The sequence below is a fragment of the Chionomys nivalis genome, chromosome 3 (genome assembly GCF_950005125.1).
Source record: "Chionomys nivalis chromosome 3, mChiNiv1.1, whole genome shotgun sequence".
Lineage (NCBI taxonomy): Eukaryota > Metazoa > Chordata > Mammalia > Rodentia > Cricetidae > Chionomys > Chionomys nivalis.
The window spans coordinates 57103891-57129284 of record NC_080088.1 but is presented as its reverse complement, the minus strand read 5'-3'; the positions used below and the strand labels follow the sequence as shown (position 1 = coordinate 57129284).

At 42.5% G+C, this 25394-nt stretch overlaps 2 protein-coding genes across 6 annotated transcripts in view; both read left to right on the top strand.

Moving 5' to 3' along the window:
- Cep97 (centrosomal protein 97) overlaps positions 1–9239 on the top strand; it is a 33886-nt gene extending 24647 nt beyond the window's left edge. Inside the window, exon 11 of the mRNA XM_057765136.1 lies at positions 1189–9239. Within this exon, the coding sequence (XP_057621119.1) occupies positions 1189–1881 (693 nt within the window). The 3' untranslated portion in view covers positions 1882–9239. The remainder of the gene's footprint in view (positions 1–1188) is intronic.
- Positions 9240–12052: 2813 nt separating this feature from the next.
- Nxpe3 (neurexophilin and PC-esterase domain family member 3) overlaps positions 12053–25394 on the top strand; it is an 82607-nt gene continuing 69265 nt past the window's right edge. For 3 of the 5 annotated variants that reach the window (XM_057764211.1, XM_057764218.1, XM_057764217.1), the window contains exons 1-3: positions 12064–12170; positions 14124–14176; positions 18877–19104. In XM_057764211.1, coding sequence (XP_057620194.1) covers positions 19012–19104 — 93 coding nt within the window. In that variant the 5' untranslated portion in view covers positions 12064–12170; positions 14124–14176; positions 18877–19011. Of the gene's footprint in view, positions 12171–14123; positions 14177–18862; positions 19105–25394 lie in introns of all 5 variants that reach the window. The other 2 variants (XM_057764214.1, XM_057764212.1) reach the window with 2 other exon arrangements.

The window sequence follows — 25394 nt, the reverse complement described above, 5'->3', positions numbered from 1 at the left end:
TTGCTTGCAATTTAAAATAAGAATTTATGTGTATGGGTGTTTTGCCTGCATGTGTGCATGTGTACTCTGTGTGTGCAATGCCCTTGGGGCCAGGAGTGGGGAGAAGAACCTATGAGGTGAAGTCACAGATGGTTGTGATGCTGTGTGGTGCTGGTCTTCGGGAAGAGTGGCAGATGTTCTTAACCGCTGAGCCACCTCTCCCATACCTTGCTTGCAATTTTTGTTTGTTTGTTTCTTGAGATAAGGTTTCTCTGTGGCAACAGCTCTGGCTGTCCTAGAACTCGTTTTGTGGATCAGGCTGGCCTCAGACTCAGAGATCCGCCTGCCTCTGCCTCCCGAGTGCTGGGATTAAAGGTGTGTGCCACCACCACCAGACACAACTATCTATCTATCTATCTATCTATCTATCTATCTATCTATCTATCTATCTATCTATCTATCTATCTATCTATCTTTAAATCTTGTATTATTTTAAATTCTTCGTTTGCTTATTTATTTATTATATATGCAGTATTCTGTCTGCATGTATGCCTACATGACAGAAGAGGGCACCAGAACTCACTATAGATGGTTGTGAGCCACCATGTAGTTGCTGGGAATTGAACTCAGGACCTCTGGAAGAGCAGCCAGTGCTCTTAACCTCTGAGCCATTTCTCAGCCGAAGGTACAATTTTTATAGTAAAAATTCGAAATTATTTATTTATTTTAAGATATAAAAGGTCATATTGTCAAGAATTTGGAAATATTTTTAGTCATTTTAGAAAGTTATAAGTACTACATTTAAAAATAGGTAGAAACCCTGTGTCTGCATGTATATCTAAAGTAAACTGATTTTAGAGGCTCCATTTATTTATTGATTTAGGTGCCAACTGGCCTTATTGACTAGATGTCAATCTATAGCTTGTACATTGGTGACCCCTTAGTTAAGGAGTTAAGATGCTATTGTACTTCCCGTTGTTTCTCCCGTGGAGCAAGAGAACTGCTTTGGCATTGGTATCTGTGCTGGTGATTGCGCTTTGCTACCCGGACACAGAACACTGTACCTTCCTGGTTAGGCTGGGAGTCCTATGAAGAGGAGGGAGTAAGGAATGAAGGCAGCTGCATGACTTCTGGAAAATAAAAAGCTCAGGACATTTTGAAAAGGCCGGATATTTATCTTATGATAAAACTGTGCCTTCTGTTTTACAGGTCAGATCCCTACAAGCTTGGCAACGGACGGTGGAGCAGCGTCTAACTTCCTGGCATACCGATGTTCCTCCTATATCTAGTACTCTAGTGTCACCTGAAGCTCCAATATTTCCACAGCGTCAGGCCCTCGCTTCTGATCAGAATCCTGATTGGCTCCTTGCTGAGGCTGAAGCGTCTCAAGAGAGATCTGTTCCAGAATTCCCAGACTCTGGTTTTCATTCCTCCCTAACAGAACAAGTTCACTGTTTGAAGGATTCTTTGGATTTTGAAAAGAGTTCCATAGAAAGCAGTGAAAGCTCCATGTTGGGGAAGTCCACGGACACAGTGAAATACGGCGGAGACGCCAACTTAGAGGCCATGAGTGGGGAGCACGCAGGCTGTAGCAAGGAAAGCTCCAACAGCGAGCAGGACAACACCCTGCTCGAACAGTATTTATCTTCAGTCCAGCAGCTGGATGAGGCCGATGAGAGGACAGATTCTGACGATGTGGCAGGAGACAGTACGTGCCACGTAGCTGGTTCCCCCGAAGGGTTGGATGCCTCCTCTGAGATGGAGGCTCCTGGAGTATCTCCCCCTTTACAGGATGAGATTAGCCAGACCCCAGAGAATTGTAAGTTAAGTGCGGACGTTCAAGGGCAGCAGCCGGAATGTGACGCCGCATTTCAGGTGTTGCATGTGGGTGTCACTGTGTAACCTGTCTGATTTAACTGGGGAACAGAGATTCACTTGGATTTTCTCAGTGTTTCCAGTTGCTTCCTTTCTTTTGCGGGGGGGGGGGGGCAATCTTTCCCCCAATTTTGTTATTGTTTATATAAAACTTGTATTTTGTTCCGTATTTTTAAGATTTGAGAACTTGAGCTAAGTCTTCATTTTGATTGTACTAATGTACTAAAAATATTGATATTAAAAGGCATATGCACTTTATTTCTTAATAATTATACCAATAATGTTTCTTTTACATACTTCCTTTCAAAAACAGTTTCTTAAAGTATTTTTGGCAATTTAAACAAGAGAGCTTTGTTCTTCTTAATTACATAGTAAGGAATATAATATGTAGAATGAGGATTATGAACAACTGAAATTTGCTGGACAGTCTCCTTGACCTAGAAATATGTCTTTCCTCCCTTTGAGTTATAGGAGTGTGTGTATGTGTGTGTGCTGGCAATTAAACCCAGAGCCACAGAATGCTAAGTATTTGCTATGCCGCTCAACTGTCATCTTAATCCTAGATTATAAGGTTTTTAAATGGGGTGATTAAACTGCCTCATGGCAAACTTTAGCTAATTTGTGGATCAGTTTTGAAGTAAAGTATTTCATATAAGATTAAAATCAAGCTTACTTGGGCAAGAGTATTTCTCTTTGATATGGAGAAAGACCACCTAAGGCTATTCACTTGAAATAATGCTGGTCTAATGTTTTATAATTTCATTGTGTCCTTTTTTAGCCTACTCACATTTATGTGCCAATATTTTGGGAGGAAACATATTGTAATAAGTCAATATGCATTCAACATTATGTTCTTTTATTTCTATATGTATTGCACCAGAAGGACCCAAGCTATTCATTTCATTTCATTTTGTGTGTGTGTGTGTGTGTGAGAGAAAGAGAGAGAGAGAGAGAGAGAGAGAGACAGACAGACAGACAGACAGACAGACAGACACTGGGGACCCAATCTAGGGCCCTGTGTGTGCTAGGTAAACACTGTACCACTGAGCTGCACTCTTGACCTTTGTTTCACAGTGAAGAACATTTAAAATCCTGCTACTGAGAGATTGGGAATGGATTTTTAAAAAGGATTTTTATCTAATCTCTGAAAAAAGCCATATTTGAAAGAAAATTTATTTGTAGTTAAGAAAAAAATAAGCCAGGCTGGGCCTGGCGGTGAATGCCTTTGATCCCAGCACTTGGAAAGCAGAGGCAGGCAGATCTCTATGAGTTCAAGAACAACCTCTGGTCTACAGAGTGAGTTCCAGGTCAGCCAAGGCTAAATTATAGACCCTGTCTCAAAACAAACAAACCAAAGAAACTCAACAACAAAACAATAAAAACAGCAACAATTAAAAAAAAAAGAAAAAAGAAAAATGAAAGAAAAATAAAACTAAGAAATCTTTCAGAAATAATAATACTGTGTTTGAATGTTGAAGGTACACCTGAAATCAAAGGCGACAATTGGAATCCTGGCATTATGTCGTTTAGAATGTTCTCATTAAAGAGCACAGCCCACATCTGATTTTTCTATCTGTATACAAGCAACTTTCACAGTTCTGGCAATACTTCTGTTCTCTAAACTTTGGTGCTAAATATCATCAATTATTCTGTTACAGCCATTAGAGCCATCTTAACTGAAGATACATACAATAAAAATTCTGGTCCTTCTGAAATAAAGCTGAGGACCACATGGTATTTTTTGCTGACAGGAATATTTCTGCACTACGGTGAACAATACTGCACTAGTTTATAAATTCATAGCACTCAGGTGGAGAAGGCTCACATCCATTCTCAGAAACCCAGAATCCCTTGAAAGGGACATGTTTTCTGTGTTTTATAAGCAGAATAGCAGTCCTGTCTTCAAAATATTTTCTCTAATATAGTGTGTGTTACATTGAATGCATGGTGGATAAAAGCTGACAGTTTAGCTTTCTGAATAATAATTACCTTTTATAACAATACATTTCTTTTAAAGATATTTAATTTGCATGTGTTTGTGTGTGTGATAGAGTGTATATGTGTGTGTGCGCTTGTGTGTATGTGTGTGTGAAAGAGAGAGAGAGAGACTGTGGGAGTTGAATCTGGAGTTACAGGTGTTTGTGAGCCATTCATGTGGATGCTGGGATCCACACTCCAGTTCTCTGATAGAGCAGTAAGCACCTTAACTACTGAACCATTCTTCAGTCCTATCTTTCATTCCTTTTTAAATATGAGATAAGAAATATTCTTATTTTTCTATTTTTGTAGTTAAGCGCCTCATTTGCTGCCCACAGTTAAAGAAAAACTCACTGTACTAGTATCAAACCTGTCTCACTTCTTGTTAATTTTCAGAAGAGTGACCGAAGTGCCACGCTTCAGATTCCCTGAGTACATTGTATTAGCATCTTCATCCTTGTTCTTTCTCTCTTTCTCTCCCTTTCTTTCTCCCTCCCTCTCTCCCTTCCTTTTTTTCTTTTTGGTTTTTCGAGACAAGGTTTCTTTGTGTAACAGTTCTGGCTATTTTGGAACTCACTTTGTAGAGTAGGCTTGCCTTGAACTGACAGGGATCCACCTGTCTCTGCCTCCCAAGTGCTGGTTAAAATGCTAAAATGTGTGTGCCACTGTTGTCGGGGGTTTCTGGCCTGCCTGGTCCCCACAGTTGTTAAGCCCAAAGAAATCACACAGAAGTCTACATTAGTTATAAACTGATTGGCCCAGTATCTCAGGCTTCTTATTAACCCTTACAACTTATATTAGCCCATTATTCTTATCTGTGTTAGCCACATGGCTTGGTACCTTATTCAGCGGGGCAGTCACATCTTGCTTCTTCTGTGGCCTGGACAGGACTGTGGATCAAGCTTTCTTCCTCCCCAAATTCTTCTGTTCTCGTCACCCCGCCTCTACTTCCTGCCTGGTTGTCCTGCTTATACTTTCCTGCCTGGATACTGGCTAATCAGCATTTATTTAAAATATAATTGACAGGATACAGACCATTGTCCCACAGCACTTCCTCCTCTCTCTCTCTCTCTCTTTTTAAAAAACAAACAAACAAGAACTCTGAATCTAATATCCTTTGTTTAGCTTTTCTCCTCACCATTAGCTATAATAACTTATAACCAACATTCTAAACAAAAGAAAATATCCATAGTCCATTTTTGGGGGGAATGTGGGCATAATTTTCCAGGCTACTTCCTGCTGGTTGGGGGCACTGATAATCTTATGGGGACCTAAAGAAAATTTATAATTATCATCAAGTCATGAATGGAGTATCCTGTGAGGCTTGATCATCTCAGGCAGCAGTCTTGAATCTGTTCTGGATGTAGAACTCAGACATCTGGGCCATCTGCTCCTATCAGATTTCTCAGGTGGTCTACCTTGATCAAACCTGATTTTTCTTAACTCAGAATGAATCCATAGCCTCTCATTTTCTGTGGAAACAAAAGCAAAACCTCTTCTCAAAAGTAACATACTTTTTGACTTCAATTTTGAAGTCAAGGTATTTTCAAAATACCTATCTTGGATTAATTCAGCAGCATTTATAAACAAATATCTTTTAGCAGTTGTTGCTCCTTCCTCAGCATTCAAACAATTCAAAGAGAGCATAATAACATACAGTATCCAGATTCTCTGTGTGTTTTCCATCTTTACGTGGCTTTATTTTAACCTCTATTTCTTTTATTTTTAGTTTTTGGCTTTTTTTAATATTTATTTATTTATTAAGTATACAGTATTCTGTCTGCATGTATGCCTGCAGGCCAGAAGAGGGCACCAGATCTCATTACAGATGGTTGTGAGCCACCATGTGGTTGCTGGGAATTGAACTCAGGACCTTTGGAAGAGCAGGCAGTGCTCTTAACCTCTGAGCCATCTCTCAGCCCCAGTTTTTGGCTTTTTGGGGCAGGGTTTCTCTGTGTATGTTTGGCTGTCCTGGAATTTACTCTGTAGACCAGGTTGTCCTTGAACTCACAGAGATCTGCCTGCCTCTGCCTCCCAAGTGCTGGGATTAAAGGTGTGTGCCACCAGGCCTTGAACTCACAGAGGTCTGCCTGCCTCTGTCTTCAAAGTCTTGGGATTAAAGGTGTGTGCTACCGCACCTAACTACTCTCTCTCTCTCTCTCTCTCTCTCTCTCTCTCTCTCTCTCTCTCTCTCTCTTTTTAATTTTAAGGACTTTAACCTTTTTCTTTTCTCTCCCAAGCCTGCATATATTTTTAATGCAGTATAAAACATTTAGAGGTTTTCTTCATCTTTGAATCTCTCTTTACTGTATATCTCTCTTTTTCTGATCACATTGAGTCTTTAATTTGCTAAGTGATATGGCTAGAATTAAAGCCATGGCTTTGGTGGCTGGATCCAGACCATTTCTTAGCGTTCTGAGATTCCAGCCTCATGGCAGAGGTACTGGCCAGAGCCATGTTTATTGCCACAACTCTACGGCATTTCAAGGTCCCTGCCACCATCGAAAAGCATGTGGTCAGCTTTTCATTGACACCATTTAAGTGTTTCATAGCAGGACCTCTTAAAAGCGTTGCAAGGTTTTGCAGCTAAAGCTGAGTCAGGAAGCCTCTCTTAAATGAGAGTGCTTGCCTCTAGCAAGCAGAGCAAACCCGAGAAAGTGCTGCTATCAATAAGCCATGCTTAACTCTATTCTTTTTTTGTCTAGAATAACTTCCTAAGCTCTCTCAGGCTTTTAAGTAGATTTGGTCAGCCCCACGTTGGCACGCCATTCTGTTGTCGTGGGTTTTTGTCCTGCCTGGTCCCCGCATGCCACCACTGCCTGGCTTCTTCCTCCTTTTTCTAAGTAATGGCAGATACAACCATTTGATCTGATTGGCATTGTCAGCAGAATTTACTTTTCTTTTGCTGTTTTTCTTGTCTGAAAAATGGCATTCAACATATTTTTATGAAAAACCTGGCAGAATGTGATAATTATTAATATTCTGCTTTATCTTTTTTATTTTTACTAGATTTTGGAAGTGTGAGAATATTAAGTAGCATACTTTGAGTTGTAGAGTATCTTGAATGTAGATGAAAATACTGTAAATCAGAATGTAGAAAAACTATGGCATAGACTTAATATTTTTATTAGTTTATATAATTTAAAAGTAATTTATGTAAAAAAAGTAATTTATGCAACTAAGAAATAGTAATTATGTGACTCTGTGTTCTTTATTAGATTGGCTGAAGATCAATCAGGTAATGTTTGGGGAGCTGGATTTTGGGCATGGGTTTTTCTGACGAGACTTTTGTTCAGCTGTGCTATTTTGACTCCTAGAAGTTCTCTTGTTTATGGAGTATTGGATTATCAATTGGAATACTGCAGAAACATAAGCTCATAGCATGTGAGAATCAGAAGGAGTCCTAAAATTACTGAAATTATTATTATTATTATTATACTATTATACTACAGTTCAAAAGAGCTGTTGGCCACACAGCAGGGACTGACTTCTTTGTTTTGAGTAGGAACAGAAGCCCAGGGGTAATATCCAACTTGTCTATGGTTGTAGCAGTCAGTAGTAAACTGTGGAGACATGTTACTATATTCCAAACTTCCCTTGTTCCTTCTCTGTTAACCTTTCCATTTAGTGAGGACAAAAGGCTCTGCATTTTAAAGAGGAAACAATGCTTTTAAGGGATACCTTCAATGGCAGAGTTGTAGCAAACAGCTAAATCTTTCAGAAATTTGAATAAATGTTCTCCAGAAAAAAATGTGATTTCATTAAAATTGTTGTTGGAGCAACAATAACAGTAGGGAATGGTGGCACATATGTATGATCATAGTGCTTGGTTGTGGATGGAGGGGTCAGGAGTTCAAGACCACCGTTAGCTAAGTACTGAGATTCAGATGCCAGCCTGGACTACCTGGGATTCTGTCTCAAAAAACAGCAATAGTGAAGTTAAAACTTTAGGAAAGACCCACTGTCTGGGACTACATTCATTTGTTGACAGGTAGTATTATAGGATGCCAAAGTAGATACAGTTTTCTCAAGAAACACTGATTTTGATGTTTCATCTTGCCTTTTATAGGATAACAGATCAGAATTTTACTCTCTCAGTGTGAGAAAGGTCTAATTATGACAGCTGATAATATTCAAGTTGTTTGCATACTATGCATGTTTTAGAAAATGTTTGTTCACATAGATGTATATTTGTAAATAACTTCATTCTGTAATTATATGAGCACCATTCTTGAGTGTATGTTTTTCCTTTATTTATTTTAAATATATAACATCATAATAGTGTACTTTCCTGTTATCTATCTATTTAAGACAAGTCTAGTAATACTTTTCAGAAATACTTTTAGGAGTATGTTGGATTTAAATATTATCCTAGATCTCTTGGTAATTTCTTCATATAAAGTATTAAGATTGGATTTATGACAATAATATATTTTTTTCTGAAGTAAGAAGGAGAATACAGTCATTGGATTATTTCTCATTCATAAAGAAAAGAAAAAAAAACTGGCTTGGTTACACGGTTGTTTAATATAGATTCTTATTTTGCCCCACCTGTGTTAAAAGGAGTTTATTGTAGTTATGTTTTCAACTTTATTTGGTACTTTCCCCCTTTCTTTCTCTTTCTTTTTTTTTCTTTTTTCTTTTTCCTTGTCTTTTTGAGACAACATCTCTCTATAAAGCTGTCCTGGAACTCACCAACATCCACCTGCCTCAGCCTCCTGAGTGCTGGGATCAAAGGCATGCGCCACCATACCCAGCCATAGTACCCTTATTCTTGAAGTGAAGCAGAAATAGTTTGTAAGGAACATTTAAAAAAGTTTTTTGTTTTTTTTTTTTTGAGATGTTGTGTGTGTGTGGCTCTCACTATGTTGCCTAGACTGGTCTTGAGCTTCTGACCTCAAATAATCCTCCTGATCCAGCCTCCAGAGTAGTTGGGACTACAGGCATAGAAACATTAAATTCTAAATTTTCCTGATAAAGCCAATTGTGCCATATTAAAGTTAAAAATCAAGTAAAGAAGGCCGTCCTCATAGCCTTGGAGAGAAATTAATCACTGTCCTTTTAGAATGAGGTGCTTCTCATCGTGACCGAATAGAAATCACACTGAATTTGAATTCTTTTATTGATTTTAGTGGCTATTCAGTTTCTTTGAATGTTTTGTAATAATCTGTGTGTGTGGTGTTGGCATTCCGGGCAAGCACGTACCACTTAACTACACTGTAGCCCTGTGTGTCAGAATATCACTGATGTTGGCAATAAGAGTTTAAAAATTATTTGACTTTGTACTATTTTACTTTTTTATAAAATGTTACTATGAATAGTGTATATCTAAGGTGACTGGCGTCTGTTTGATGAAGGCTGTTTCATGTTGTACTTTCCGTTTGAACTTGAGTTTGTCTAATCTTAAATAAAACTTTATACCTTTGGGTGCGACAGCTGGTTATTTCAGTGTTATGACGGTTATGACTCATTGTGCCCAGGTGTCAGTGAAGTTAGAACAGGTTTTAGTTCAGAAAGTCCAGAGTGTTAGCATTGTACAAAGAGAGTATGAGCATCATTGGTTCCACAGCTTCGCTCTTTCTTGACAAAGGAAGCATGCGGATTTTATCCAAGGCATCTCTGCGTATTCCTAGGAGGGTGAGTCCACTGGGAAGCACAGTCAGTGCATTAAGGAGTACATTCCTGAACATGATCAGGTTAAAGTCATAGTTTAAAAGAAATGGTAGACACACGTTATTTTAGGTGTACTTAACTCTAGGTCATATTACAGTGATGGGCAGAAGTGCCTCTGGGCATGCTCAGTTGCTCTATAAAGTTTTGTAAACAATTTTTTGGATGACAGTTTGGCTGCTTTTAAAAAATATTTATTTAACTTTCTTTTATGTGCGTTTGGTATGAGGGTGTCAGATTCCCTGAAACTGGGGTTACAGACAGTTGTAAGCTGCCATGTGGGTGCTGGGAATTGAACCTGCGTCCTTTGGGAGAGCAGCCAGGCTCTTTAACTGCTGAACCATCTCTCCAGCCCCTTGCTGATCTTTTTTTTTTAAAGGTTTATTTTTATTTTATGTGTATGGGTGTTTAGTTTGATGTGTCACCACACGTGTGTGCTTATAGAGGCCAGAGGGAGGTATTAGATTCTTTGGAACTGGAGCTACAAGTAGTTGTGGGACACCACGTAGGTGCTGGGGGCCCACCCTGGGTGCTCTTAACCCCTGAGCCATCTCTCCATCCCTCAATCAAAAAGTTTTAGCTGAAAATAAAGGAATGGATACAGTGAAGGTGTATTAACACAGGCCTTTGCCCATGGAGGTGCCTGCCTTTCCATGTCACTAACAGATGCCCTTTGGCTAGTGATCTTTGATTTATTTTATTTTATTTTTCAAGACAGGATTTCCTTGTGTAACAAGCCTTGCTGTCCTGGAACTTGGTTCATAGACCAGACTGGCCTCAAACTCACAGAGATCCACCTACCTCTGCCTCCCAAGTGCTGGGATCAAAGGTGTGTGCCACCACCACCTGGCCTGATCCTTGCTTATTTCTGCACACAACATATGATGCCTATGCTTAAGTGATCATGACAGGCCTTGCCTGGCACCTCATACTCCTCCTTTCCTTTCCTTTTCCCTCCTTCCCTCCCTCCCTCCTTCCCTCCCTACCTACTTCCCTTCCCCCCTCTTCTTTCCTTTCCTTTTCCCTCCCTCCGTCTCCCCCCTCCCTCCCTCCTTCCCTCCCTCCTTCCCTTCCCCCTCCCTCTCTTCTTTCCTTCTTTCCTTTTCTTGAGACAGGGTCTCATTGTGTAGTTCTGGCTGTCCTGGAACTCACTATGTAGACCATTTTGGCCTTGAACTGATCAAGATCCGCCTGCCTCTGTTTCCCAAGTACTGGGACTAAAGACGTGTGCTACTATACCCAGCTGACTCCAAACTCTTGAGCTGTGGTGGGTGCCCTGGTCCCAGAAGATAGTCCCAACAGAGGCAAGTACCCAGTGTCTGGCCAGCAACAGTAATCAAGTTGTGGAAATGGGCCAGGCAGTGGCTTATCTGACAGCCAAGGAAGCTTTGAACAGCTGAAGAACCTCCAGGAAGACAGGAAGTGGAAGTAGAAAAACCGGAACTGAAAGCTAGTAAAAGGCTGTAAGGAACTAACAAAGACAACATGCTAGTCCTGGTCTCTAGAACCAGAGAGCTAGCGAATCCCAGGCCAGAAGGTCACAGACCCCAGGCTGAGAGTTGTAATACAGGCTGCTTGTCAAGGGTTAGGGGTTCTGATCAAGGACTATAACACTAGGAGGGTTTTGATACTCAAGGCGTGGACAGAGACAAACCATAGAGGATGCTACTTGCTGCTGCCCAATGCATGCCTGAGAAAATGGAAACCTGTTCAGCCAGCTGATGGTGACAATGGGGATCAAGCCTAGACTCTTGTACACACCAGAGAAAGATCTACCACTCTCTTAGTTCCTAGCCTCAGAGTCCTTCCTGATCTCAGGCTCTTATAGTACTGTGATCAATAAGTATAAAGATAATTAATGCCAGTTGTAATTCATATTAATTCTTCTTCAACCTGGGAGCACAGTCTGGCAGCAGGTCTCCCCATCTCCAGCATTTTTCTCGGGTTAAAAGACTAACCCTACTATGCTTTATGAACTGAACTTTCGAGAAACACAGCCGAGCCAGATGCCTTTGTCCCACATAGGGTCTCTGATCCTCTAGGCACTCCTCTCAGCTCCTCGGTTTCCCCAAGCTGCTTCTGACGTTTCTCCAGCTAAATGTCCAAAACTAGGATAATCAAAAACTGAGGGTGGGGTTGGGTGGAGTATTTTGGCACTTTTGCCAAGAGACTAACTTCAAAGAAAGGAGCTTCAAGGCCCTGCTATCTCCATGCTCCTGCAAACCGTGTTTTTCTGGGACCAGCAACTCCACCGCTGCAGGGACAGCTTTGCGGCTAGTTTTCAGGCAGAGAAAATCCTGCTGAGGGAAGCTCCAGGGAAACGCTGATATCCAAGGTCCTTAGTATTTGAGTCTCCAGAGGGGACCAGCCCTCGGGCCAGAGTGCGAAAGGTGCACAGTCACTCGAGTACAAGAGCCCTGTGGCAGCGGGTAGCACAGGCAGGGCCAACTCCTTGTCCTCGCCTCCGGGCACAGCACCCAGCTTGCGCGGCTGTCCGTCAACATCCCTGCCCCGCCCCTCCCGTAGTCTGACCAATCGTAGCCGGGGGTCGGGGGTGAGGCGCCGTAGCCGGGTCAGGAAGCCCGGAAAGATCGGCCTGGTGCAGAGGACACAGATCGGGGTGTTCACATCCTGTAGAAGGGCGAGCGGCGGGTGAGACTCGAGACCCGGTGAGTGCGAGCTGCGACTGTGCGCGGACGGGGCGGAGCTTGTCCCGGGAGCGCCCGGTGCCGCGTGCCTCGTGCGCCCCTCGGCTGCTGAGCCCTGTGTTCCACGCGAGACCCCTCCGCCCCGCGTCCCTGGCGACTCCAACCCGGTGTGGGGAGCTGCGGCTCCGGGAGTCCGTATTGCGTGTCAGGGTCCCCGAACAGAGGCCCCCGATGGAAAGCGCAGGCAGATCCTTAAGCCCTGGGCTGCGGCAGCAGGGGACCAGAGGATCCCAGCCGCTGCAGAGATGGGGCGGGGCGAGGTTGAGCATCTTCATCCTCAGTTTCTCCACTTGCTCCGGCGCCGCTGCACCCGGTAGCTGGCATCTGAGGTAGCCCGCACCCGAGAACGCAGCCAAGCCCCTGTACCCCCTCCTACCCTGTAACGCCTTTCTTTTCTTACACCCGGTTCAGAGAGCTTCGCGACACAGCTCTCAGCCGTTATCACTAGTCTCATCGCTGCCCTGGGAGCCAGCTGTCTCTTGGCTGGTTATCCTGTGATACTTTGGACTAGTCTGGCCTTACTGAGATGCAATTTTGAACACATCAGGGTAACCATGCAGGGAGAAAAGAGTATGTCATGGGACTCAGTGTAATATTGAATTTTTGACTTTCTCCTTGATCCAAATCCAGAAGGGCAGTGGTGCTAAGGGGATTACGAAGCAGAATTTTGCATAATGAATATGAAATTGTAATTTTCCCCTTGCTTTTCATCATTTACTTCGAAGGAAGAATGTTACCGTATTTCCAAAAGATAAAGAATCACACTGCTCGGGTGGTCGTGCTCTCCACCCGCTGCCATTATTTGTCATTTGGAATAGGGTGTGTTTGAAGCTGGCACAATGCCTAGACCCTTGTGGCTGTCTGATTCCTCTGAAGAGGATGGCACACCGTACTTTAACTTTGCAGTGCTGGGCTCTGCCCCCTTTTGACTGGGTTTGCTATCTTCTTTCCATGTCTGTTATTCTTTTATCTCCCCTGGGTTGATAAAGTGCTGTGATTTGTTACTGAGTAAGGAAACGAAGGGATAGGGCACCGAAGAGGGAATGGTTATCTCAAGTGCCCCAGAATCGCGTTGTCCCAAGAGAACACAGGAAGGCACAATTCAAAATTCATTTTAGTACCACCAGCCCTTGCGAACTGTTGTCAGTAATACCCCCTGGCCACTCTGTTGACGGTTCTACTTGACTGTGGACTTCAGCTGTCTAGGGACCATTAATGAACAGGAGTATCAATCCCATTCCCGTAGATTCTGATTTAATTTATTGAATGGGCCCAGGGCCTCGTATTTAAAAGTTTCCACAATGATTGTTAATTTGCAATGACTTATTTTTTTGCTCTTTATTTTATTTTATTTTTTTTTATTCTTTTTTACTTAAAATTTCCAACTGCTCCCCGTTTCCCATTTCCCTCCCCCTCCTCCCACATATTGCCCCCTCCCCCTGTTCCCCTCCCCCTATCCCCACTCCACTTCTCCTCCCCCTAGTCCACTCCCCCTCCCTCTCGATACTGAAGAGCAGTCCAAATTCCCTGCTCTACATGAAGACCAAGGTCCTCCCACTTCTATCTAGGTCCAGGAAGGTGAGCATCCAAACAGGCTACGCTCCCACAAAGCCAGTTCATGTATTAGGATCGAAACCTAGTGCCATTGTCCTTGGCTTCTCATCAGCCTTCATTGTCCGCCTTGTTCAGAGAGTCCAGTTTCAACCCATGCTTATTCAGTCCCAGTCCAGCTGGCCTTGGAGAGCTCCCAATAGGTCAGTTCCACTGTCACAGTGGGTGGGTGCACCCCTCGTGGTCCTGATTTCCTTACTCATGTTCTCCCTCCTTCTGCTCCTCATTTGGACCTTAAGAGCTCAGACGGTTGATCCAAATTGGGTCTCTGTCTCTTACTAAGCTTTTCCACTTGCCACGCAGCCTCCATGAATGCACTGGTCCTGCTGTGAGGCACTCGGATTGAGGAGGTCTAGGTGAGTCAGCATTTTGGGTCATTTGATGTGGACGTATATGATGGAGAAATGGGAGCTACAGAAAGGAGTCCTGCTTCATGTGTTCACATTTGGTCTTGGGCTTGAATGGATCTCTGTTTCTTTCTGTCCAACTTCCTCTGTTAAATCTCAAGTTCTTTTTTATTTGTTTGTTTTTTTTGTTTTTTTTTTTTTTTTTTGAGGCAAGGTTTCTCTTCATAACCCAGGCTCTTCTGGAATTCACTGTGTAGACCAGGCTGGCCTTGTACTTACAGAGATCTACTTGCTTCTGCCTCCCGGGCGCTGGGACTAAAGTGGTGTGTCACCATGCCTGGCTGTTACTCAATATTTCAAAACTTCAGTTTTTTGTTTTGTTTTGTGTCAGAACCGGCTCCAACAAACTCAGCCATGGTAGCGGGAAAGGGCTCAGAGAATCGAGGAAATGGCAGATTGAAAGAAATTGAGACAGGAAACACAGGATAAATCCAAGAGGTCTGAAGGTCAATACCACTGAGTTCCGAGTTTATTTCTCAGCCAGCATGTGTACTAATTACAGGCCAGAGCAGATCAAAGAACAGCATAGTCAGTTAACCACCCCGTGCACTGTTCCTGAGAGAAAGAAGCAAGTAGCTTTGTTATGTGTTCTGTGAATCCTAGCAGCAAACAGTTTTTATATTTTTTAACTAGCTGTGCCTTTGACTGGCATTCAGCAGCTGTCCAGTTTGGGTTTTGTGTGGAGCTGTTTAGGAGGGTGGATTTATTGCCTTTTCCATCTTGTGTCTTCTTTCCCCCTTCCTCCCTCCAGAACCCAGGATCATGCATTCGAGGCAAGCACTCTATTACTTATGTCCCCAGCTCACATTCCTCTTCAACAAAGGCACTAACTCTCTCTAATATGAATGTCAACTTTTAAAAGAGATTTTCTGGCGCTCAGCACGGTGTGTTACAGAATGCGTCTCTACAGTGTTTGTTTCATGGGTTGACTCATGTAAAAAGCTAATACTGTGGGAGAATTGGAAACTTAATATAGTAGACCAGGTACTGTGCTGTGTGCCTTTAATCCCAGCACCTGGGAAGCAGAGGCAGGGGGATCTCTATGAGTTCTAGGCAAACCTGGTCTACATAGTGAGTTTCAAATAACACCAACAAAAACACATCTCAAAAAAGGGGAAAAATAAGAAGGATTATCATTAAGTTGCTTTTATTCTGATATATAACTTCTTTATTTTTTTAATTTTTAAAATTTATTTATTTTTATTTTATGTGCATTGGTGTTTTGCCTGCATGCATGTCTGTGTGAGGGTGTCAGATCTTAAGAATTACAGACAGTAGTTACTAGCCATGTGAGTGCTGGGAATTGAACTTGGGTCCTCTGGAAGAGCAGTCAGTGCTCTTACTCACTGAGATCTCTCCAGCCCCAGCTTCTTTACTTTTTTTTTTTTCTTGAGACAGGGTTTTTCTGTAGCTTTGGAGCATGTTCTGGAACTAGCTCTTGTAGACCAGGCTGGTCTCGAACTCACAGAGATCCGCCTGGCTCTGCCTCCCGAGTGCTGGGATTAAAGGTGTGTGCCACCGCCGCCCAGCTTCTTTACTTTCTTAAAGTATGGTCCTGACTGGTAGATGTGGCTGGAGCGATTAGAAACACATACAAAGAGTGAGCTGCTAAGAAGTGAAGATAAGTGGGGTTCAGCTTAGCCTTGTCCCCACTCTGCAGCTGGGCTGGGGAAGAGCCAACACGGTTCCTGTGGGGTGATAATGGCCCGGACAGGTGGAGTGGAGGAGTGGGAATAAGGGCTTCTAGGTCCAGCAGAAAGCCGAGGGGAAGGATGATGCAATTGAGCATTGTGAGCTGCTTCAAATTCTCATCATGCACTCTTTCCATCTTTGGTCTGTACCTACCCTCCAAGAATCCCTCCATGAGAGCAAAATATCTGTACCTCTCTGTTTACCGGTATCAGATATCAGTTATATACTCTCTGTTGTGGGGATTTTCATTCAATATATGTGTTACTTTTGCTGTACGTCATTGACTTTATAGTTCCCAATTCATGTGGGCTGTATAGCACTTCATGTTCTCATTTTTACAATCCTCTCCTTCCTCCTCTCTCTGTGTGTGCATGTGTGTGCATGTGTGCATGTGTGTGTGTGACATGCAGAGGTCCAAGGACAACTTCTAGGAGTCAGTTCTCTCCTTCTACTTCGTGGATCCTGGGGATCAAATGCAGCCTGTTGGGCTTTCCAGCCAGCACCTTGACCCGCTGAGTCATCTCACTGCCCCCCTTTTAAGGAATAATCATTTCTAATGAATGATTATTAGGTAGCCATGCCCTCTAGCTTACACCAAACACCATCTCTTACCTGTTTTTAAGTGTATACACTTTCTCTCACAAGGTCTGTAGTTGTGTGTATTTGGTTTCCAGCCACAGGCACCTGGAGCTGTGGGTGCTGGAAACAGCCGTTAGCAGCTCTGGCCCAGAGAGTGGAAACACTGCCAGTGCTGGTGCAAAGCCAAAGCCTGCAGCACGAGAGTGCCAGGGACCTGTTCAGAGGCGGCAGAAACGGGAGTTGGGAAAAGGCAATTATTTATGTCCTGCCTCTAAACAGTAAGAAGAGTGATTCTGGTCACGCTGGGCCGAAGATGTCCGGTGAAGTCCCAGGTGAGGGCTGACCCCGTGGTTCTTGCCTTCAGAATCAGTGACCTAAGTTCAGTTCTCAGAACGCACATGGTAGAAGGAGAGAATCAACTCTTGTAAGTTGTCTTCTGACCTCCTCATGTGCACTGTGGCACAAACACACACAAATGTAAATTAAAACAATTTTTAAAAAGTATAAAAGTTTTAAGTAATAGATGATAACGTAGATTAGTCAGGACTGCCTCTGCCCCTTCTAAATTCCGAAGATGACGTCAACTCAAGTCTGAATTTCAGGGCAATACAATAAAAAAGAAGATAAAAATGAATATAAGTAAACATTAATAAGGGTTTCAAAACAGGCAATGCCAAAGTGCCCAAGCCACAAGATGTAGGCATACGTAAAGGCAGCAGCAGCTAAGGGGTTGACTTGTGAAGGTATAAATAAAATTCACTCGCAGAGATCAAAAGTAAAGGCTGAACGGAACTGGAATGAGATTCAAGGTGTCCCTCCACAGAAAATGTCATTTCAAAGAGCACTTTTTCTGTTTTAGAAACAGTTACTTCCTTCTTCCTTACATGCCCTTTTGGTGGAAGTGTACAGCAGGAGAGAGAGAGAGAGAGAGAGAGAGAGAGAGAGAGAGAGAGAGAGAGAGAGAGAGAGAGAGAGAGAGAGGAGGAGGAGGAGGAGGAGGAGGAGGAGGAGGAGGAGCGAGGGAGGGGGAGGAGAAAGAAGATGATCGCAGATGAGAGAGAAGTCTAGCTTTCCTTTAAGACTTTTGCTAGAGAAGTTTAAGAATTAAGTAAATTGCTACAGTGCCTCGTCAATGTGTGCTTCGGTTTTCACTTTACAGAAAGTAACAGAATGGCCTTACACTGATACAGAAATTAAGCCATTCTTGAAACAAGAATTCCCATGGTACACTAGAAGAAAATCAGAGTCTCTACAGAAATTCCTCTATTTTATACTGAATTGTTGTTTTTCAGAAGGAAAGAGATCAGAGCAGATGTTTCTTGGGTTTTTCCTCTTGGAAAATGTTGTGTACTCTTTTTTTGTTGTTGTTCTTGTTTTTTGAGACAGCATTTATCCGTGTAACTGCCCCAGGTGTTCTGGAACTCTCTCTGTAGATCAGGCTGGCCTGAATTCATAGAGATCTGCCTGTCTTTGCCTCCCGAGTGCTGGATTTAAAGGCGTGCGCCACCACTGCCCAGCTTGCATTATTCTTTCTGCCTACTTTTTTCTGCAAACACATAAGGTGTGCAGATATCCGTTTCCTGCTATAAAAAGAAAAGTTATGGCATTTTTATAAGCCTTATAAAATTATGTTTATCGGTGTGAAAAACTAATTAAAATCATTACTGATTTGCAGCACCCCCTCCCAAACCCAGCAACCGTAGCAACAACATAAAAGCAGCAACTGGAAAGAACATTTTGAATTTGTTAGGAGACTCTAGTCCTTTGCCCATAAACATCTGTGGTAAAAGAACCAGAACCTCTTATAAATTCTACAAGCTAAGTGTCTTCAGAACAGGTGTCTTTCTTCTTACTCCTTATCTCTTTGCTGAAGTCCGAAAGGACCACCTATTGGGAGCTGTAAACCCAAAGGTTGTTTGATGTCTTGCTGGGGAGATTGTGGTGTTCTGGCTTTCCAGAGGGTTGGGATGGTTCTCACGGGGTTCTGGGACTCTGTAAAAAAACATGAGGCCTCCTCCTAACACTCTTTACAGCTAATGAACATGGTGATGCTATAAGCTATAAGGGAAGGGAGGTGGTTTTCCTTAGAACTCTAGAAATTCAACGTTTACTTTTATTTCATAATTTCCGAGTTTGAAGACTTTTTTCCTATTAATCTTATCAGGTAAATAGTTAATAAGGTAATTATTAGCATCTCTGAATCGAAGCCTGGGTTTGGAAGAAGAAACTGAAGCAGTTATCTGGAGATAAGGTACTACTGTCTCTGTGACTGGAACCTGGACAAGGCTCAGGGGAGAGAATGAACTTTTCTCTCTGTTACAGTTGGTTAGACTTTCGTTTCTCTTGTTTGTTGAACCACTGCAGTTTCTCCTCTGCAGAACTCTTACGCTCGCTGGCAGACTAGAAGCAAATTAAACCGAGCAGGCATCCACAGCTCAAACGACGACGACATGGAGCTTTGAAGGTAGAAGTAGCACGGTGTCGGCCATGGGTCATCAGGACACAGCCGGACAATGTGGACCACTTTCTTCAAACTACGAGTCTTCTGCTGTCTGTTTGCAGTGCTAATGGTGGTGGCGTTGGTCGTCAATGTCACTCAGGTGGAGGTGAGTGCTTAGATCGGAGGCCATTTGCAGTTTTCCATTGCTGTGGTATTTGATCATCTCTAGCATCCCTCTGCTGTGACGGTCACTGAGGACACAGGCGTGAAGACAGGATGCCTCGCCTGTGGAGCTCGGGTCTGAGTGTGTGGGAGAAAATACAGAGAATATTTATTTGTGATGCTTAGACTAGATAGAGTGTGTCATATTCTGAAGCTTTTTGTTTTATTTACAAAGAAAGGAGGTTCATTTAATGCATGAATATTACAAAGTTTTAGGTTGGGAGATTTATTTATTTTAGACAGAGTCTTACTATGTAGCCCTAGTTGACCTCAAGCTCAGAGATCTGTCTTTCTCTGTCTCTTTGGTTTTTCAAGACAGGGTTTCTCTGTGTTGTAGCTCAGGCTGCCCTGAAATTTGTTTCCTGAGACCAGGCTGGCCTTGAACTCACAGAGATCCTCCTGCCTCCTGGGACTAAAGGCGTGCACCACCACCACCCTGCCTCCTCTCTTGAGTGCTAGAATTAAAGCATGTACCAGCACACTGGGCTTGGATTTGGGAGTTTTACTTAGAATTCACTGACTGAAATATTTGTAATTCAAAAATCTTGAAGTCAGATGTGTGCCTAAACCTGAATGAACACACCAAAATTTAAGTTTGGACTTTGGAGTATTTCAGATTCTGGTGTCTGGATTACTACCGTATTAGGTTTCCATGGTTTATTTTATGTTATTATTATTCCTTAGATGGCTGTTTGTTTCCTAAGGAGAGACAGAAACGTGGTTCTGAGTGAGAGGGGAGGTGCGTAAACTGGGAGGAGCAGGGTGGAGGGGAAACTGTCTCAGAATATATTGCATACAAAATTTTAAACAGATTTTAAAATCTGTTTTTAGTAAAAGAAAAAAAAAGAATGTTACGTACAATCAGAAGTATTCATCATAGTTGGGGGCTGGAGAAGTGGCTCAGAGGTTAAGAGCATTGGCTGCTTTTCCAAAGGTCCTGAGTTCAATTCCCAGCATCCACTTGGTGGCTCACAACCATCTGTAATGAGACCTGGTGCCCTCTTCTGGCCTTCAGGCAGAACACTGTATACCTAAGAATAAATAAATCTTTTAATTGAAGAATGTAGTAATGATGACTGGCAGTGCTTGTGAAAGTGCTGAAAAGAAAAGGAAGGAAGCTGGAGATCTCCCCTCCCCCACTTAGCCACAGCTAAAGGCTGCCTTTACTAGCTGTAGGCAGTACCCATCTGATCAGCTTGACCCCATTAACTCCGGTGTTTGCATCCCATATGGTAAAACCATAGCTCCTAATATCTAGACTACAGAAACTGCTTTAACCAGCATTGCAGCTGACACTGGGGTGGTGTTGGTGGGGGCATCAGAGCAAAAGCCAAATCATCAGCAGCTCTTCTCTTTCCATGGGGACCAAGGAGAGTGGCTACTTCAAGACTACTTTAGAGTAAGGAAGGTGGAGCTTCCTGCAGGAGGGGATCACACAGCCTGGCCACAGGCTGAAGGACAGTTGCAGGGGAGGAATTGATGAATCTGCCTTATTTTTTAAAAATTACACTATTTGACCAATAGCTTATGCATATTTCTAGCTAACTTGTACATCTTAAGTTAACCCATTTCTACTAATCTGTGAATCACCATAAGTCTGTGTCCTGCTGGTGAGGTTCTGACTGGCATCTGATGTCTTTCTCTTTTGGCAACTACATAGCATCTCCTAGACTCTACCTACTCTTTCTCTATATCTCTGTTCAGATTTCCCGCCTGGCTTTGCTCTGATAAGCCATTGGCCAAAACAACTTGTGTCTATGCTACTGGGGTTATGTTTAGAAAGTGGTCTCCTGTGCCAATGTGTACAAATGTACTTTCCACTTTCTCTCTATGAGGTTCAGTGTAGTTGGTTTTATGTTGAGGTCTTTGATCCATTTGGACTTGAGTTTTGTGCATGGTGATAGATATGGGTCTATTTTCGTTCTTCTACATGTTGATATCCACTTATGCCAGCACCATTTGCTTTCTTCTTTCCATGTTATATTTTTTGCTGCTTTGTCAAAAATCAGGTGTTCTAAGGTGTATGGATTGATAACTGTATCTTTGATTTGTTTCCATTGGTTCTCCTGTCTGTTTTTTTTTTTTCTTTCTCTCTTTTTGTTTCTCTGGGATTGTGGTTTGTAGGCTGGTTTTCTTTGCTTTATGTTTTAAAACACCCAAGAATGAGTACATATAATAATTGTCTTTCTGTGTCTGGGATACCTTACTCAGAATAATGATTTTTAGCTTCATCCATGTCTGTTTTTATGCCACTACCAGGCTGTTTTCAGTACTGCAGCTCTGTAGTAGAGTTTGAAATCAGGGATTGTGATTCCTTCAGAAGTTCCTTTATTGTACAGGATTGTTTTGGCTATCTTGGGTTTTTTGCTTTTCCAAATGAAGTTGAGTACTGTTCTTTCAAGGTCTTTGAAGAATTTTGCTGGGATTTTGATGAGCATTGCATTGAATCTGTAGATTGCTTTTGGTAAAATTGCTATTTTTACTATGTTAATTCTACATACCAAAGAGCATGGGAGATTTTTCCATTTTCTGGTGTCTTCTTCAATTTCTTTCTTCCAAGATTTAAAGTTCTTGTCATACAGGCCTTCCACTTGTTTGGAGTTACTCTGAGATATTTTATGTTATTTGTGGCTATTGTGAAGGGTGCTAAAGTTATTTTTTAGGTCATTTTTTCTGCTTCATCTATATTGTATTGGGGTGTTCAAGTCTTGCTGTTGTAGAGTCACTAGTTTTTGTTGGTGTCCTGTTGCTCTTTGTGGTGTTGAGTGTGTTCTTTCTTACCTTGTCTACCCATCTTTTCCTCCTATTGGGGCTGTGTCTCTGGTGATCAATTTTCCAGGTGCCAGTGGAGCCAAGGCTCAAATGGCTGCTTGTTGTGGTGCAGTCAGGGCCACGGATCCAGTCACCTCGGAGGTGACTAGGTGTTCCTGGAGGTCGCTTGGCACTTCCGGGGGTCTCTCTGCAATCTCAAAGGTCACTGGGCTCTGTTCCCTTGGAGGTTGCATATCCACCTAGGTATTGTGATAACATAACACAGAACTTGTGATACATCTTGATTATTTTAAATCTCTCTCTCTCTCTCTGTGTAGTGTGAATGCTGCTTGCCACAGATTGCATATTGATATCATAAGACAACATGGGATTTTGGTCCTCACTCTACTTTGTTTGAAGCAGGGTCTCTTTGTTGTTCTTCACTAGGTACACCAGGCTAGCTGGCCTGTGGTCTTCCCAGGAGCCTCTTGTCTCACCTCCCATCTCACCGTAGGAGTGCTGGGGTATCAGGTGCTTGCTATTGCATCTGGCTTTGCATGGGTTCTGGGGGTTCCATTTTAGGTCCTCAATTTTGTGTGGCAAGAGCCGTCTCCCCGGCCCCAGGGAACATATCAGTGTACATGTCAGTGGGACTAAGCACAGTCACTTGTGCAACTACTCCACTGTCTCTGGAACTTCATTTTTGTTTACTAAAATTCTGGATCTGTTAAATAATTACCCTCCTCTCCCTCAGCTTCTGTCTTCTAATTATCAGTTTCCTGTCTCTATGAATTTTGTGAGTCTAGATGCTGCACATGATAGGATCATATTTTTGTGACTCACTTATTTCTATTAGTGTAAGGTTTTCAAGATTCACCTATATTGTAGTATGAATCACATTTTTTATTTCTGGATTGGATCTCATTCTACAGTCCAACCTATCATGGCACTCACTATACACCCAACGAGGCTTCAGGCTCTTGGCAATCCTTATTCCTCAGGTTCCCAAATGCTGGGATTACGCCTGTGAAACACCGTTAACCTTTGCTTCTTAGTTGAAATGTTTAGACTCCTTATATTTAATGTATTTATTGAGAGGATCACGGTTACACCATTTTGTTATTTATATTCATCTTATTCCCTTCCCTTTTTCTGCTTTGTTTCACATCAAGAAATTATTTTCATCTCTTTTATATTTTTGGGGGGGCTTTCTAGTAATAAGTCTGTTATTTTTAGTAACTCTTTTAGGGCTTACAGTATATATGTTTAATATCACACTCTGTGGTCAAATGGTATTCTACCTCATGCACCTTGCTACAATCGATATTCATTTCTCCTGTGATTTTTGTGCTGTTAACATATACTTTACCTCTGCATATCACATACACCTCCTTTGTTTAAAACATGGTTTTCACATCATTAAAAATAATAAAAACCTGGTATCATGTATGCAGCACATGTATGTAGCTCATGAGTTTGCATTTTAGTAGCGTTGGGTCTTGTTTGCAGATCTGTATTTCAGTCTCAGAACAGTTTCTTTCTTTTGAACTGTCTTTGACATTTCTTGTGATGCAGGTTTGTTGGCGATAAATGTGTTCACCTTTGGTAGATTTGCAAAAAATATCCTATATAGTCCTTAAAAATATTTACTACAGCTTTGGCTTTAGCATAGTTTTAGGACTATAGAAAAATTACACTGAAAGTAGAGTTCTCAGATTGCGTTTCCTCATTCCAGTTTTCTATTACTAAAATATGACAGAAGTGGATTTTTTTTATTTTGTATTTTTATCTTCCCTGAACAGTCTCTCAACCACATCTGCTCTACAACATCAGCTTTGTGGCTCTGTTCGACTCCATTGCATAGCCCTGCCATAGTTTATGTAGCATGCAACTGATGAATTTTGTCTCTAAGGACAGTGTAGTAGTCAGGGTTCTCTAGAGGAACAGAAGTGATAGACAGAGTGGATACACATTATACATCACATATATGGTATATAATATATACATATGATGTATATGATATATAGTCCTCATTAGTTCACCCACATGGTGTATTTTCTTCCTGTTTCTATGGGAAATAAAGCTCACCTAGGTTCCCAAGGTGGCAAAGAAGAAGCAAAGCGCATATTTTTTTCTGACTGGGAGTCCCGTGCTCTTTATTGCTGATGCCACTTCCTTTATCAGAACTAGGGCATGTAACCATCGTGAGATGTCGGCAACCTCATTGCTCAGATGTTAAAGCTGAAACTCAGTGGCTTGGAAAGTTCTTGTTAATCTGGACTCTGCTTATATCTCCATCTTTCCTTATCTGGAACTTATAGTTCCTCTCCTCACATATTCTTTTTTATTTTTTTTTCTGTTTTGGTTTTTCGAGACAGGGTTTCTCTGGTTTTGGAGCCTGTCCTGGAACTAGCTCTTGTAGACCAGGCTGGTCTCAAACTCACAGAGATCCGCCTGCCTCTGCCTCCCGAGTGCTGGGATTAAAGGCGTGCGCCACCACCGCCCGGCTCCTCACATATTCTTAATGCTCTCTGTGGCCCTAGGGTCTTTGGACTGTTTATTCCTTTTCCCTGCCACTTTTGTCTGGTAACTTACGCTCTTCCTTCAGCCTGAACTTAAACATCCCTGTCTTGTGACTCAAGTTCGATTTTATGTGGTTCCATTGCCTCTGTTTTAGTTTGGATCTCAAATGGTTTCTAAAAACTCATTTTTTTGTTCAAGTCTTCATCCAAGGGCGTTAGTACTTCCTGCATGATTATACCTAGGGGATTCTGAACCTATCTACAAAGTGACCGGGTGATAGACTCATAGCATAATTTGCAATGGGGAGGTAGTGAGCCTGGTTGGAGATACTGGGTCAAGGGGAAAGCCAGTGAGACGTGTAGTAGACGTGAAGTAGCCTCGCTCTCCCCGTGGTGTGCCTACCACCGTGCTCCTCTGCTTTCCCACAAGTGAGCACTGAAACCGCTGAAAGTGTGAGCTGATTTTCTCAGGTATTTTCTCACAGTGACAGAAAGCTGACAAACACACCTCTGTTTTGCTTCCACGTCACCACTCAGGACTTACAAACTGTGTTGCCAGATGTGTCTGTCTCCTCATCTGTCTGCCCCGGTCATCTCCAAGGAACATAGGACATCACTCCTAATTTGTAAACCCAGGACCAGCTCCTGCTGAGTATATTCTGGCCTCTTGGAATAGGCAGGCATACTCCAGGTTCCTGGAACCTCAGCCACTTCTGCGGGTTTTACCAACAGCCTGTTTCACTCCTGCGTGGTTTCCCACTTAACATCTGCAGCCGCTGGGGTAAAAACAATTTTATGTATATCAGGAAGATATACTAAAAACAATTTTATGTATATCAGGAAGAGACTCTCCCAGCAGTGAATTGCTCGATCACGGCCTTGACATTGGCTTTATGTTGCTACAGCCTTCTTCCTGTACTTTGCAGTAAACCCTGGGCTTGCCCACGTGACTGGGAGGTGC